The 15,040-nt window shown below is 40.5% G+C and overlaps 1 protein-coding gene across 8 annotated transcripts in view; it reads right to left on the bottom strand.

The window, feature by feature from the left end:
* The window catches only part of LOC121299185 (unconventional myosin-IXAa-like), a 168,587-nt gene that overhangs the window by 1,074 nt on the left and 152,473 nt on the right, over positions 1-15,040 (bottom strand). For 7 of the 8 annotated variants that reach the window (XM_041226798.1, XM_041226805.1, XM_041226803.1 and 4 more), the window contains 15 exons: positions 13,209-13,312; positions 12,758-12,891; positions 11,597-11,817; positions 10,856-10,972; positions 10,300-10,488; positions 9,765-9,812; positions 9,377-9,488; positions 8,535-8,596; positions 7,688-7,880; positions 6,846-6,974; positions 6,629-6,734; positions 6,067-6,198; positions 5,552-5,675; positions 928-1,130; positions 319-461 (listed from right to left, as the gene is read on the bottom strand). In XM_041226798.1, coding sequence (XP_041082732.1) covers positions 319-461; positions 928-1,130; positions 5,552-5,675; positions 6,067-6,198; positions 6,629-6,734; positions 6,846-6,974; positions 7,688-7,880; positions 8,535-8,596; positions 9,377-9,488; positions 9,765-9,812; positions 10,300-10,488; positions 10,856-10,972; positions 11,597-11,817; positions 12,758-12,891; positions 13,209-13,312 — 2,017 coding nt within the window. Of the gene's footprint in view, positions 1-318; positions 462-927; positions 1,131-4,133; positions 4,334-5,551; positions 5,676-6,066; positions 6,199-6,628; positions 6,735-6,845; positions 6,975-7,687; positions 7,881-8,534; positions 8,597-9,376; positions 9,489-9,764; positions 9,813-10,299; positions 10,489-10,855; positions 10,973-11,596; positions 11,818-12,757; positions 12,892-13,208; positions 13,313-15,040 lie in introns of those variants that run through there. The other variant, XM_041226806.1, reaches the window with a different exon arrangement.

Here is a 15,040-nt window from a genome sequence, read left to right as displayed (position 1 = left end):
TGGTAACCACTCATATAACCCTCCAAAGCACGCCAATAACATTTCACATAAATTACTACCACATTCTGGTGTGTAAGACCACACTAATGTGTATATGTAACATATTATAAAAAACTGATTATAATAAAGAACTGAATATTAAATAAATAACCTTATACCATATAAAAACATTTTTTGTTTTTGTTATTAATGCATTTTCAGTTCTGAATTCTTCCAGCCATAGGAAGAGATGTTTTGCAAGTCTCTGGATATAATTCCTAATATATTCCTAACAACCCATCTCTCTTCCAGTGAGCCTGCTCCCCAATGCTGTCTCACCTGACATGTCCGACGCGGCTCCCTCTGAATCTACGTTGAGGTTCTCCGAGCTGTCTGCTGTCCCGATCGAGGCCTCTGACTCCAGCGTCTCATCATCAGAGGCACGGGGCTCCAGGGCCAGCATCTCAAACGTCAGCTCCTCCCTGCAAACACACAACGTTGAGACCCGAGAGCAAAGCCTAACAAAGACCCCAGAAAAATCTTCATAACAGAAGAGAAGGACCGGGCAAAGTACTAATACAAAGTACTAATACAAGAGCAATGCTTCAGTTTCCCCGGAAACAGTGGCAGGTTATCTCTGGAATTGAGGTCTTAGTGGATCTAAATATCTTCTTATAACAGTCAAAACCTGATTTTGGTTTGGACTCTCATATCAAAATGCCAGAGCAATGCTACAACTATTGGGCACACAAAGCGTACTTTGAGACAACAGTCTCCCTCACTAGTATCCTTGACGTTGTCTCAGATATTATCCACTCGTTGTTGCTTAAATATGTATTTGGTATCCATAACTTCTTTAGTTGTATTTTTAGTGTTTGTGTGTATGTGTGTGTAGGTTTAATTCTCCACTGTGTTTCCTACAGCAAGCCCCAGTTTCCAGTCCCTCACTTCTCTTTCTGCAGGCTCTCAATCTGCTCGGTCAGGACTCGCTCTTCCTGCTGCATGGCCACCTGCTGCTGCTCCGAGAGCTCCACCTCCACACCGGCCTCCTCGCCAGCGCTCTCGTCCGGCACATCTGACACCGAGGGCAGCCGGGTCCCCACCGGGGACGAGGGGGCGTGATAACTGGACCTGCGGAGCCGGCCCTTGCCCTGCGAGGAAACAGACACAGCCAGCTCAGCAAAGGCCACGTTGAGACAGCACAGTGACACCTGAACTAGCCGGTCAACAAAGTGATGGTTGGTCCAAGGTGCCAGTGTCACTCATTCGTGCTAAAAAAAGAAAATGTGGTTTGAGGTTTACTTGCTGTTATAAAGCAGGTTTTTACGTATAAAAGCACTACATTTGGAGGCTATGATATGATGTCCATCACAAGATTTTTCGTGTCATGTCAAATCACTCCAATATATTTATATGATTAGATAACTTAGTTTGACATGTTATTATAGTGATAATGTAAAAATGTGCCCCTCATCTTGGACTTATGCCTAGATAAAGTGTCCCAAGCCAGTTCCAATCTACAAGTGCATTAAATGTAATATTGTTTTGCTTGTATTAACAGTTTATCTATTAGTAATATGGGCAATAGAAGATTAAACAGTTCAAATAAACAAAGACCCCTAACTGTCCCCATTAGAGAGTGATCAAGACCATAACAGACACTGAGATAAAAGAAGGAATTACATGTGTGAAAGGTCACGGACGTTTGGTCCACACTGATCTCTAAGGATAGATCTGGACACAGTGTGCAGCTGGGTATTATAGGAGAGGAGGAGAACACTTTGGAAAAAAAGGAACACAAAGGAAACCAACAAATAACCAAAAGCAAATTCAGAACACTCATCCCTGATCCAGTCAAACCTGTACAATAACCTGAATATCTTGGTATTGCTGAATATATCATTTTTCCAATACATTTTAATGAGCAATCTGTAAAATCAGTGGTGGTATTTCAAATATGATTTATGAACAATGCAGAATGACTTGGAGGGACAACTGTTCTTCATTTGGTCCAAAGTAGGGTTTCTGCAATGGCCAAGACTGGTAACACAACATTGCAGTGGTTATTACAACTCAGCGTGATGACTAACTATACAAACACAAGATGAATAAAATACAATAGCATAATCTTAAAGCAACCATGTTTTGTGGTGTCTAAACTTTAAATGTAATTCCATAAGGCAATTCTAAAACTGATATTCAGTTCACATTAAGCTGTAATTCCCTAATGTCCTTTAACGTCATAGCTCCCAGAGTATACCTTCTCTGTGCAAGCGACTACAAAGCAGACCCCAATGGTAGTGTTAGCCACAGGGCCTGCGTGCCACACAATCAGACATATTTGAACTCATGACGCTGAACCAATATACACTCCAAACCAGTTTAGACCTTGTTTAGAGTTCTGACGTTAACATGCACCATACAAAAAATTCTGGTCTAGACTTTATTTTAAAGTTTTTCATACTTGTATTTCCATCAACAGAACAGTAGAAGCCATTTGAATAAAAGCTGTAAATGCATGGTTTAGATTACAGGTGTGTTCATGCATTTCATTCTGACTGCATGGTTTAGATTATAGATCTGTTCGCACCACTAGGTTCAGATTAGCAGAAGGCTCTACTTTAAAAAGGAGATCATTTTGTTTCTCTCAGATGGTACCGAACTGACCTTAAAGAAACAAACAAAAAAGGGAATGGTTTTGTGATAGTTTTTTTTTTTAAAACAGGACTACACATCATATTATTTAACTGCCATGCACTGTTAAATGCTCGTTTTACACACAGTACCTACAGGGGAAAGAATAGCAGCTCCTGCAATTGTGCCATTCTGGAGTGCACTTTTCACTACAGATTTCCACTTCCCTCGGGGGTTGCAGACGGTAATCACTGAGGAATTGTCACATATCCAGAACAATGAAGACCCAATACAGGCTTGTCTTGTCAAAACACTGCCACCCTGACTGCCCATGGCAGCTCCACACAGTTCTAGCAGGGGTTAATCATTTCTACTCTTCGCTACAAACTGCCTATTAGCTAATAATAGACACTAGCAGAGCTAGATATGTTACCTTTCTAGTGTTGTTTGGCTGCATGTTAAAAAAAGCAAAATAAAAATAAAAACAATAAAGGTTAATAGGGTTAGCATGACATGAAGCAGTGATTTAAACCCATGGGAGATTTCCATAATGAAACACAACAGTAACATTCAACATGGGCTACATACAGCACAGCATGCGCCATGTTCACTGGGGCCAGAAAAAGACAAGGAAGCAGGCAAGAGTGTCGAACAGGTGCCTTCTTTAGTATAATGAAAGTCACAGGTTTGTGCTGGTGTTGATTGAAGTGTCATAAAGGGCATTCATCCCCCACTATACCCAGAAAGGGGATTGTTGTCTCCCATGGTTGCAGAAACTTGGATGTTGCTGGCAGTTTAAAAACTTTGAAAAACTGCATAAGTAGTACATTTTAGGTAAGTTAAATAAATAAATAAATAAATAAATAAAAGTTAAAAAAATAACAAACATTTTCTTGCCACATTCTTACCTGTTGTGTATTTCCAATAACTTTAAGGGTTGAAATTAAGTGGACTTAAACTTTCCACCAACAGGGACTGCAGTGTGTTAAAGAAATCTCTTGCAAGCCTTTGCACCTGGAGAATCTGTCTCTGTCCCTTCAAAGATTTCTTTCTTGTCATTGTATCACTGAGATCTATAAAACGTTTAAGCCTTTTTCAATGTTTCTAAGTTGAACACGTTGAAGAGAGACACTTTTATATTGTAACGTTTGCCATTATATTTTAGTTTCATTTCACGATTACTCACTTTAACATAGCATAGTACCAGATATCATGTTTTAAAATAGACGTTTGCAATGTGTTTCTTTCAGAACTGTACATCTGAGACCCATGTAGCTAATGGAAGTGCAAGACAGATAAGCATTGGGGAACAATGATGTTTGCTACAATCACTTACAAGCATATCAACAGCAGCAGTCAATGACTGTGGTCTCACATTCACCGATATGGTGTGGTCAACACTACGAAAACAGACACCCACAATGGAGCATTCCACATCTAAGAAGTAAAACACCTAGATGGGAATTGCTTTCATTCAATCCGCCAGTGAGAAATGTCACTTTTGCCAGCAGCAAACAAGGGCAGGTAGCTGCACAGTGTGTGCATGGGAGGTGCCACAGGTGGTGAGCGACAGCACAAGGTGGAGAACGGCGGAGAGGAGCGCGACAAGGAAATGGCGGTGGAGATGTTAAGATGTCTGGGACTGTGTTACATGGAGTATACATACCGGGATCGCACTGCGGGTTATGCTCATAAATCTAACAGCAATTAGTACGGGTTTCTGGATTAAAGAAGGATGGGGAAGAGGAAGAGGAAAGAATTGGGTTAGTGTTAATAGTCATTCAAAGGGAATTAGGAACTGCTGGGAAAAAAATAATGAAATATAGAAAGACCAACAATACTGTATTTCAATGTTGAGCACTCTTTATCAGGACTGTTGAAACACAGACTTAAAATCACCTTCCTAAACCTGTACTGTAGTTGTATTTTATGAAGCCAATAAATCACCCTGAGCAGGGAGCAAGGAAAAGTTTGCTTGTTGTAAAATGTATTTTCCGTATAGCTCATTTAAGTCATGCTTTTTTTTCAGTACATGAGTCTGTATAAAATATCTACACCTTTTATAATAGTACTAAAAGTAAGGACTAAAAGAGAATGTATTTGGTAACAGAAATAGAAAAATCTCAACAGGGATTGCTCTGATCGTCAATCAGTGGCCCTCACAACAATCCCCTGAAAACAATTTAGAGTCAGTAACTTCCGGAACTTTGCATATCGAGAAAATATTACCAACACATTTTAATCAAGTTGAAAAGCTGTAAATTGGATGCTGCGTATGAGGCACCAATGGGCTTGGCTAGTTTTACAGAAGTTACCAAGCTTTGAGTGGCTTCGCTTCACACATTAGTATGAAGTGGCTCTTAAGATCTTCGTCCAGTGCCATATTCTTTTTTTTTTCATTTGCACACACACAAAAAAAAAAGAAAAAAACTAGTTTTTGAGTTTGTTTCTTGAATCTGTATTGTAGATGTGAGGACTATTGTTGACATGGCCTAATTGAGAATTACTGGACTTGTGAATAATCGAATTATGAAATGAGGGAGCATTGTACTGTATAGGGAGTTGTTTTCCACAGTATCGGGAAGGTGTTGAGAAATGAACTGAACTTCAAATACTCTTAACATACAAGTCAGCACAGCCTGCAGGAGTGGGGAAGTGGATTACAAAGTGCTACAGATAGATCCCTGCTGCGGAGTTTACATTTGCAAGCTGCTTTCATCTGATACAACAGCAGCTGTATCTGCTTGTGACTTATTTTGAATGAGTGAATTCCACATACCATTGAGAGTTCTTGAGCAGAATTAGGATAGGGATAGTGGATTTATAAAATGGTGATCTCTAGCAAAGCATTTACATTAGTTAAACTCCATTTCAATTTAAAAACTGTTTATTCAAAAAACAAAACTTAAGAATTGTCTCCTGATCTCAAATATCTTACCATTGACCGCCGTACAAGAGTCAGCCTGCTCTTGGCCTTGTTCTCTGCAAATTCCAAGCTGTTGATGTCCTTTAGTCTGGCTATGTACTTGTTCATCTGTTCAACACATATCAGCTCCACACAGCTGGAGATTGAAAACACAGAGGTTATGGACACACCAGCTAATAAATAATACCCAACAGCCTGCAGATATGAAATTCAGTACTTGCTTGCTTATGCCTCAGTACCACAAAATATTAAAATAGACCACAAAACCAAAACAAAACAAAGAAATAAAATACTGCCTATTATACAATGTATTGTCCTCCTATTCATTTCAAAGGGCTATGTGATGTCATAGCCCTGGTGACATCAAGACAAAGCCACGGTTCTCTTTAAACCTATTTTTGTTAGTTTTTTTAAAAAATTTAAAATGAACTCATAGCCATTGTGCTGTAGAACCCCAATATGGCAGTACAGGGCGAGTTGGGGGATAGCGCCACTCATATTCACTGCAATGACAGGGATTTGCTTACGCAGTTGTCTTTCCAATGTCCTGAACGCTCTGCAGAGGATCAATGGTGTCGGGACAGCGAAGGATGCAAGGAGCAAACACGATGGCGAGCGCATTGGAAGACATCCGATTGGTGTCCTCCTGCATTGCGATTCTGAAATACAAGACAATACAACATCTTTCTAACAGTTTCACAATGTTCTTAGACTAGCACACCAAAGCTGTGGCAGGCTTGGTTTACCACCCAGTTCAATCCAAAGGCAGTATTACTAGCTGAAGGGTAACTTGGTTTTTAACCTGCTTGCCACTTTGTTATTATAGAAGCAAACACTTCTGTTACAACTGCAGCAGCCCAACATCTACTAGAAGCACGGTTACAGCTCACAAAGTAAAACAAAGTTAGGCATGCATCGTTACCCTTCTAAAATATGTTTTAGATAGATAGACAGATATATAGATAGGTAGTAATCAATATTTTGAAAAGGACAGTTAAATCCATATTGTCAATTGCCAAATATTTTTGCCTTTAGGCATCTATTTTGTAGTTTTTTTTGTGCCTAGTTTTGGAATGGTGTCTCACGCACCTCACAAGATGGAAGATGAGGCGCTCCAGTGTGTTGAGATGAGTTCGGGGGAGCTGATCGATCACAGAGTACACCCCTCGAATAATCTCCTTCTTTTCTTGCAGCCCTGAGGTTTGGAGGCAAGGGTGGCAATTGAGATTAAGCAAACAAGCAACTGGACACTGACTGCTGGATTTACTGAAGCCTCAATGGCTCCTGTTGGGTGCTGCATCCTTACCCATTGCTCGAAGAAACTCTTCATAAAGCTCAAAGGTCATGACCGGATTTGGCAAGTCCCTCAGCCACTGTTTAAACACACTGGCAATGACGTGGATGTTGTAGTCGTCCAGATTCATGCTGTTGACATCTAGGACAGAGACAAAAACAAACATTATAACAATTTTACAATTTTAACCAGAAAACAAAACAACAAAAAGAACAATGCAGAATGCTATTATCTGTGCAATAGAGGTACAGGACACACTTTACTTTTGGGCAACAGCAGAATTAACCCATCAATGAACTTTTCAATGTTATGAAAAAAACAAAAGCCCCAGAAACACTGATTGCTCAAATATACAGCGCCTGCTTTTACGATGCACTTTGTGTAGCAACGTACTAATACAGTAGAAGCTCAGAGTTATAACACCTTGGGAATGTAGGTTGTTGGTTTTAATACATGTGCATACTTGCTATCTACACCCTTAATCTGACAAATAGTCATTTAGCCGCCTTTGGCTTAAAAAAAAAAAAAAACATAAAAAAAACAACAACCTGTACTTTGTTTAAAACTTTGAATCCGCTACCCCTTTGTCTGGATACGTTTGCTGATACAGTAGTTTTGGCATCTTCATGACCAGCACGGCACTTATAGGACCGCCTATCTGGCTAGATTGTACACATGGTTGACTGATTGCATACTTCTGGCTGAAAGTTGGGTGTTTGATTGAGTCGTAAGTTTGGTGTTCGTAACTCTGTGGTTCTACTGTAATTCATGGCTCAGCAGTGGTTAAGCTACACACCCCTGTTAGTTCTCCCTGTGTATATGACACCTCTGCTCGCCTCTCTTTTACTCCTTACCCGTGTCCAGTCCCAGCTTGAGTTCCTTGATCTTGTTGGTGGACCCTGATTTCCTGTAGATGCCCTCTGTGTACAGCCCATGCATCTCGATGTAGTTGATGAGTTTCTCCACCACCAATGGCACCGTCCGCTCGTCATTGGTCAAGCGGGAGACCTCCACCCCAAACTGCCTGGACGAGAGCTCGGGGTCGTACTGCCGGAGATAAACCAGGGGTAATCAGAGGCCAGATTCAGACTCAATTATTTGCAAAAAGCAAAATCACTAAATCAATGCTAAATGGTCAATTTTATCAACCGATACAACCAGCTGGGATAAGCCACAACAAGGTTTTATTAGAACATTTATCTCAGTATTACCCCTAATAGGTGGTTGATAGAATCAAAGAGGACTCCACAGTGCTGTAAAATGGTCTCAAGAGAAGATGTGGCAGAGTAAATGTTTATCAAATCAACCTTGGGCAGCTGGCTCTTTGATATATATATATATATATATATATATATGTATATATATACACATCCAGCATATTATGCACTTATATTATATGTATAAAAGGAACTCTGTTTAGTCACAGTTTACATATGACTGTACAGACTTTATTAAAAGTACATCACTGTAAGCGGAATACTTTGCAATGGTCATATTATTATTATATACATTTTTTTTAAAGCTGCAAAAATAAGTAAGGACCATGAGATAAATAATAAAGTCACTGTTTAATTAAAATAATAAAAACACAGATTACCAATACATTATATTTAAGAGGGGTGGGATAATTAGAAGATTGTTTAAAAAGGACAAAGTTTCACTGAATCATCCACACAGATAAATAGGAGAATGGCTTCATACCTTTTTACTGCACCTTGTTGTCGTTTTCAAACAGCACTTTCTATGACAGGCAAACCTGCACACTGAGCACAAGAGAAAGTAAATGTGAGGGTTTTTGTGCTTTGCTGGCTAGTTAACAGCAAACTACATTTCAGTATTAACATGACACACAAATGAAGGCTTCTGAAGGTCTTTTGCCCTTTAATGGTGCTACAGATATATGTTCAAATGGAAGTGTGACATACTATACATACTTTTATCTAATTGTTTTTTATTTTATTTATTTATTTAGTAGGTCGCCAATTAATTTTACCCAGTGTTTCTCCCAATTTTAAATATCTAATTATATTTTTGGCTCAGCTAACTGCTACCACTGCTGACTCGGGAGCAGCGAACACAAACACGCGCTGTCCTCTGAAGTGTGTGCCGTCAGCCGACCGTTTCTTTTCACTCTGCAGGCCCGCCTTGCAGCCAACCCAGAGCTACAGTGTCGGAGGACAATGCAGCTCTGGGCAGCTTACAGGCAAGCCCATCGGGGCCCAGACAGACTACATGGTTGCTGGTGCACGGTGAGCCGAGAACATCCTGGCAGTGGAATAGTCTGGACTCAAACCGGCAACCTCTAGGCTATAGGCGCACCCTGCATGCCACGTGCAAGCCTCATCCCATTCAGGTAAGTGGTCCCCTAGATTGGTGTAAAAAAATGGAAGTGTAACATAGACAGTTCCATGTAACGCAGGTGATTATGATGCACTTAGTAACTTGTGCTGAAGAAGGTCCTCGGTAAGTTTCATCACCCTAGGGAAAGAGCTTCTCTTGACATCTGCAAAACTCTAAAGCATGATGACGTAATATTAACTTACACTTGCAGACGCAAGCTTTGTCCATCATCCATATGAGGGAAGAGCAGTACTCGCAGTAGGTGGGGATGCTATACTGGGTGGACTTGAAGATGTGACCATTGTGCTCCTCTACCTGCATTGAAATAGAAGAGTCACAGTGAGGACAGTGCAGGGCTGCCATGCCTGGTACCTATCGAACAACATTCCAGTTTCAAGCAACCCAGATCCAAGCAATAACAGATATGTCAAACCACAGCGGTTCATCTATGTGGAAAGCAACTGGGACATTATGAATTAAGAACATTTTGAAAGCAGTTTGGTCTGTGGAAGCAAAGGAAAAGGCACTGAATGCTTCATTAGATACCCATGAGCTGGATTTAGTTTCGACAGAGCAGAAACGAAGACTTACAATGTCCGAGTCTTTTTTCCTTCTCTTCTTGCGTTCTGGTTTTGGAGCCTTGGGGGATTAAAAAGAAGCTCAATTAAAATTACAATGCCATTCCTCGTTTCTGCTATTAATGCTTGCCATTTGAATACGCTTTACTACAGAGTAAAAGGAACATCTGCATAGGAACAGTTCAAGACATTTAATAGGGCTGGTGTAACTGAAAGAATGGGGTTGTGAACTGGAGACCATGGAAACGATCACTTCACAAAACCATCCAATCTATTTGAAGATTTTTTTTTTTAGAGCAATTGAGTCTTCTCACATGCAGGGGCGTCATTATTTGGTACAACAGTGAGGTACATGGCGCAGCATGTTACATGAACCAATTATGATATTTAATCTCCCTGAGATACTGTATAATGTACCTTTCTGGCTTTATTTTGATATTATTGTTTTATCTGAGGAAATTCAGCAGTATTAAAAATGAATCGCTTCGATGAAAAATATTTCTCAATGTCTTAATATAATGTAGTACATCATAAGCTATCCACTCTACCTTTCCTACTGTGCTGTCCAGGGTCTTGTATTCAGTCATAAACTCGTCCAGAAACACCTTGAAGGTGTTCACCCAGACCTTGACAGGAGACTCGCTCCAGTCTCTCTGCTCCTGCCTCATCGTCTTTTCCAGGATCTGCTCAAACAGGGCGTATAGGTCTTTGTACCGGATACTCTTCCCATCATCCATCTGCAAGGAGGAAACAGCAAGAGCAGGGCTCATGTCAACAGGGCCAGCACAAAAACACTAAACACAGCCATCTCAGAAATGACATGTGGGGCAAGAGAGAGGGTCATCTCAGATCCAAACAATGTGGCATCACCAAGTACAGAATTCCACCTGGAAGGTATTTCATTTACACAAATAGGTTGACAATAAAGTTAAGACACTTCTTTAAAATATTATCCGTCTTAAATGTTTCAAAGGGTGAATTAAGTCCAAATTTTGTCTAATATCTTCTTATCGTGCAAGTTTTACTTTAGAATTCCAATTGAGCCTTTTGAAGTACATAAACAAAAAATATCCAGGTTATTAAATGTGAAACTTGGCAACTCACCGCAAGAGCTGTGGAATAGGAGTTGAAGATATTGAGGCGGAACTCTTTGAGAGCCTTTTTAAAGACAACATCCACCAGGGTGTCCTTCTTACTGTCTTCTGTGTCAAGGTCAGTGATCTGCAAGGAAGGGGACGAGTGCCTTTTATTACTGGACTCTGCTTTCTGTTCCACATAAAATAAACTAAAAAACAGTCCAGTTAAAAACAATGCTAGTTATTTCACAACGGCGGTCCATAAAATGGTGCCCTTTATCACACAAACGATTTCAAATTCTTTACATTTCTAATTATTTGATATTTATTATTCACATACCCTGGGTCATTAATTAGCTGTGGAATGAAACTGAACACATACCACTGTTTAAAGGAGAAGGATCTATACAATAGGAGTAGAGAAATGAAATATATCCTAGGAAATTGTTTCACCTTTAATGGTACTTCCATATGGTTTATTTGCAGATGAATTTGTCTGTTGCCATGTTATGTTTCCATGTGTATACTATGTAGGCTCACTTGCCCAACTGTGCTCATTTTGAAGGTCATTTTTCCTACTTTGCATTCAAAGCAGGATTTTCTTTTAATTCGAGCACCGTCTTTCAAGAACTTCTGTGTTGTTTAGCATTATGAGTTGGGATCAATGATACAGTAATACAGTTTAAAGACGGCGCTCACATGAAGAAACAGATTCAGGGTTTTTTGTGGGCTTGTGTATGTGTAAGCATGTCAATGCCCAGTGGCTCACCTTCTTCTGCAGGAACTCGTTCATACACTTGTAGTCACCGGCGCTGGTGAGGATCTGTAAGGAGTCGTTCTGCCACTGGGCCTGCTCCAGAGCCACGTTGCTGATCTTGATGCTCTTCCGGCACCTCACCTTGGGCGAGGGCTCCTTGTTCTCCTTGAACTCCTTCCCTCGCTCCGCGGCCAGGTCTGGGCTGCACGGGGGCGTCACTTGCCGCTCCGGACCTGCAGAGAGACACAGCTCACAGTCACACCCACAAAAACAGCCCAGTAACAACGGGTTACTATTCCTTTGTGCCTTATTTCAATTCCAAAGGAACAAAAATACAACTGCCAACATTTACTGCTAAATATATTTTTTAATTACAATAAATCTGAAGGGTGGTGACATTTCTTTCATATTTCTAAAAGTCACAATGATTCATTTTCAAACTGTTTAAATTCTGTACTTTTAAATAAAAAAAACTGTCTTTGTATTTCCGCTAAAATGTCTCAGTATCTCAAAAGTTTCCAATGAGTTTGTTTATATCTGTATTAGGTGAGCAATATGATTTACGTGTGTTTTATTTATTTATTTGTTTTAATCAGAAGTTATTGCAGATCTATTTATACAGGGATGGACTGCACTCCCGAGTGGTGCATCCAGTAAAGGCACTCTGCGTGGAGTGCAGGATGTATTCTATAGTCTGAAGATCGCAAGATCGAATGCAGGCTACGTCACAGCTGACCTTGACCGGGGGTTCCTAGGGAGCGGCGCACAACTGACCGAGCGCCGCCTGGGTAAGGAGGGCTTAGGTTGGCAGGGGGATCCACAGCTCACCGCGCATCAGCGACCCCTGTGGCTGATAGGGCACCTGTGGTTCTGCAGTGGAGCCTCCAGATCTGCGTTGTCCTCCGGCACTATATGTCTGGGGGCCTCGCTGTGGATCCGCAGCGCGAAAAATGACAGATTGGCAGGAGCACGTTTCGGAGGACGCGCGTTCCAGCCGCCATTTTGAGTCGCAAGCAGTGAGCCGAGGATACAGATAATAATTGAGCATACCAAATTGGGGAAAACGACTAAATTAAAAAAAAAAAAAAAAAAACAGGGTTGGACCTCATGTTGTCTGAATACCATATATGAGCCTTTTGGGTTTGCTGTGGAAGTGTTATGGAGGTGAGTTACCGTCACCCATGTGCAGCCCCGTGTCGAGGCCCTCCTGCAGCTCGTGCTGCTCCGCCTGGGAGGCCAGCTTCTCTCTCGACAGCTTCTTATCACCCTGCTTCGTCTTGCCCCAGAACCGCATCTTCCCTCTCACTCTGCAGGCAAGCAAGAAGCATGCTTACAAACATACACCGCAGCATTATGGGCACAGTCACATTGCAGTGATAATACCTACAGAAAGCCCATAGCACTTCTACTTGAGCTTCACAGAGCACTAGAGTGTGATAGATAAGAGTTTCCACATGATATATTCCTCCTTGTTACAATCCACACTGTGGATGTTTTTTTTTTTTGATCATTCAGATGGTTCAATCCAATGCTATCTGAGTGTAAAATCAGGCAAACTTTAAATATGAAAACGCAACTAGCAGATTCCTTCAAATACCCGACTAAAGTACTCGACTCCCCCTACCTTCCATCAGTATGGGCGTTCTTCCTCATGCTGTCCATCTTGCCAAGATCCCCAGAGGACATAGTTTTATGCATCATATTCTGGTCTTCAGTCTGTGAGGCTGGCTGCAATTTCAAATGGATTGGCACAAAAAACATAATAAATACTCAAACAGCGTTTAGCAACATGCTAGAAGGAACAGAGGACACGAGAGGATACCATATTTACTTAAAGTGTACCTTTCATTGTGAAATTCCAGTTAAATAAACATTTCTGAATACAGACCTTTAGCAAAGACCTTTTTCTGCTCAACACTGTTGTTCTGTGGGGAATTCTGTGGACATTTTCTTAAACCGTTTATTAAGAGAGTTTACTAATAAACATTTCTTTGAAAAGGGTCCAGAAGTTGACACGCTAGCACTAGAGTAGCACAACTATAGTACATAGCTATACCTGTAGACATTGAAAAACACCAAGCTTAGGATGCTGAATTCTTAAGTATAGTAACACTGACTGACGATACAGAATTCATATTTCTTATTAAGTTTAAAACTTTAATACAGTAAAACCAAAGGTGACAAAAATACCTGTGCTGGTAAAGCGTTATCACAATGAAACATTTCCAGTTTTGACTATTACTGATCTTAACCCTGGTGTCTGGTTTGTGGAAATTATCCCAGTAAAGCCATGGGGCTCCCAAGCCTCGACATTCCCAACATTTCACAGATTCTTAACTATTATATTTTAAAAGATGCACTTGGAATATGCATCTTAATATAATGCAATATATAAACAGGCTCTTAAAGAACTGAGTATATACACTGCACAGACTAGTGGGTTCAGGCTTGGAAAGGGGTAACTTACCACTTCAGCCTTGGAGTACAGAGGCTGCAAAACCTACCAACTCAAAACGTGCTGCACAAAGACACAAACCTGGAAAAGACTACCTGGTTTTAATTTACTTGCTAGGACACCACTTTAACAATATAAAATATAAAAGGTAACACCTCTTAAAATGACAGTGTTGGACTTGGTTATCCAGTTCTGTTTTGTATAGTTTATTCATCAGGATAAACAACTAAAACCTGTTCACTGTATTTGAAATCACGTAGACACAATCTTCAGTGCACTTACTGTCCAAACCCAGCAGGTGGCAGCAAAAGACTGCCAGCACTGCACACATGCTTTGAGAGCTTTGAGAGGGCTCAACTGATGCATTGTGCATTGTGGCATCCCTCCATGATACGGCCTTCTGAAAACCTCAAATGTACTTTGATGTACGGACTATTGCGTAAGCCGTACTTTCACATTTGGTTGTCATTAGCTAAAGCTTGCTATTACCATTAGAAAGTATTTTATCATTATTCATCGTTTAATTTTCTAAATAATGCTCCACGCGTATCCAAACATGGAAAGGATTGTACAGACTGTTACAGTAAATAAGTACAAAGTTGCAGTTCTTGGGGAGACACTAGAATTGTAGGAAACATATTCATCTTCATGAGGTTTTATGCAATACATGTTACAGCACCAGTGCACTTACACCTGTGTACACAAATGCATTATTTAGGTTATACAGTAAAACCATTATTATCCAAACTTCGATATTACAGACACTGTTGTTATCCGAATGACCTGCCTCCTGCCCCACAGACAATACCTTCTATTTTAGGAATGTACAATACAGTCGGGTTCTGAACATTTTGCAGCGCTCCCTCAATATTTCAGGATTCAATATTTTACTAATTCAGCCCACACTAATTTGCTGTTTTTAGTATTTCAAGTTTTCATTTTATATAAAGAGGGAGCTCTGTTTATTGAAATGGACAGGGGCTGTATTGTAGCCATTTTGG

Source organism: Polyodon spathula, chromosome 24 (genome assembly GCF_017654505.1).
Source record: "Polyodon spathula isolate WHYD16114869_AA chromosome 24, ASM1765450v1, whole genome shotgun sequence".
Taxonomy (NCBI): domain Eukaryota; kingdom Metazoa; phylum Chordata; class Actinopteri; order Acipenseriformes; family Polyodontidae; genus Polyodon; species Polyodon spathula.
The sequence above is the reverse complement of the archived record's forward strand: the minus strand, read 5'-3'. Positions and strand labels throughout refer to the sequence as shown.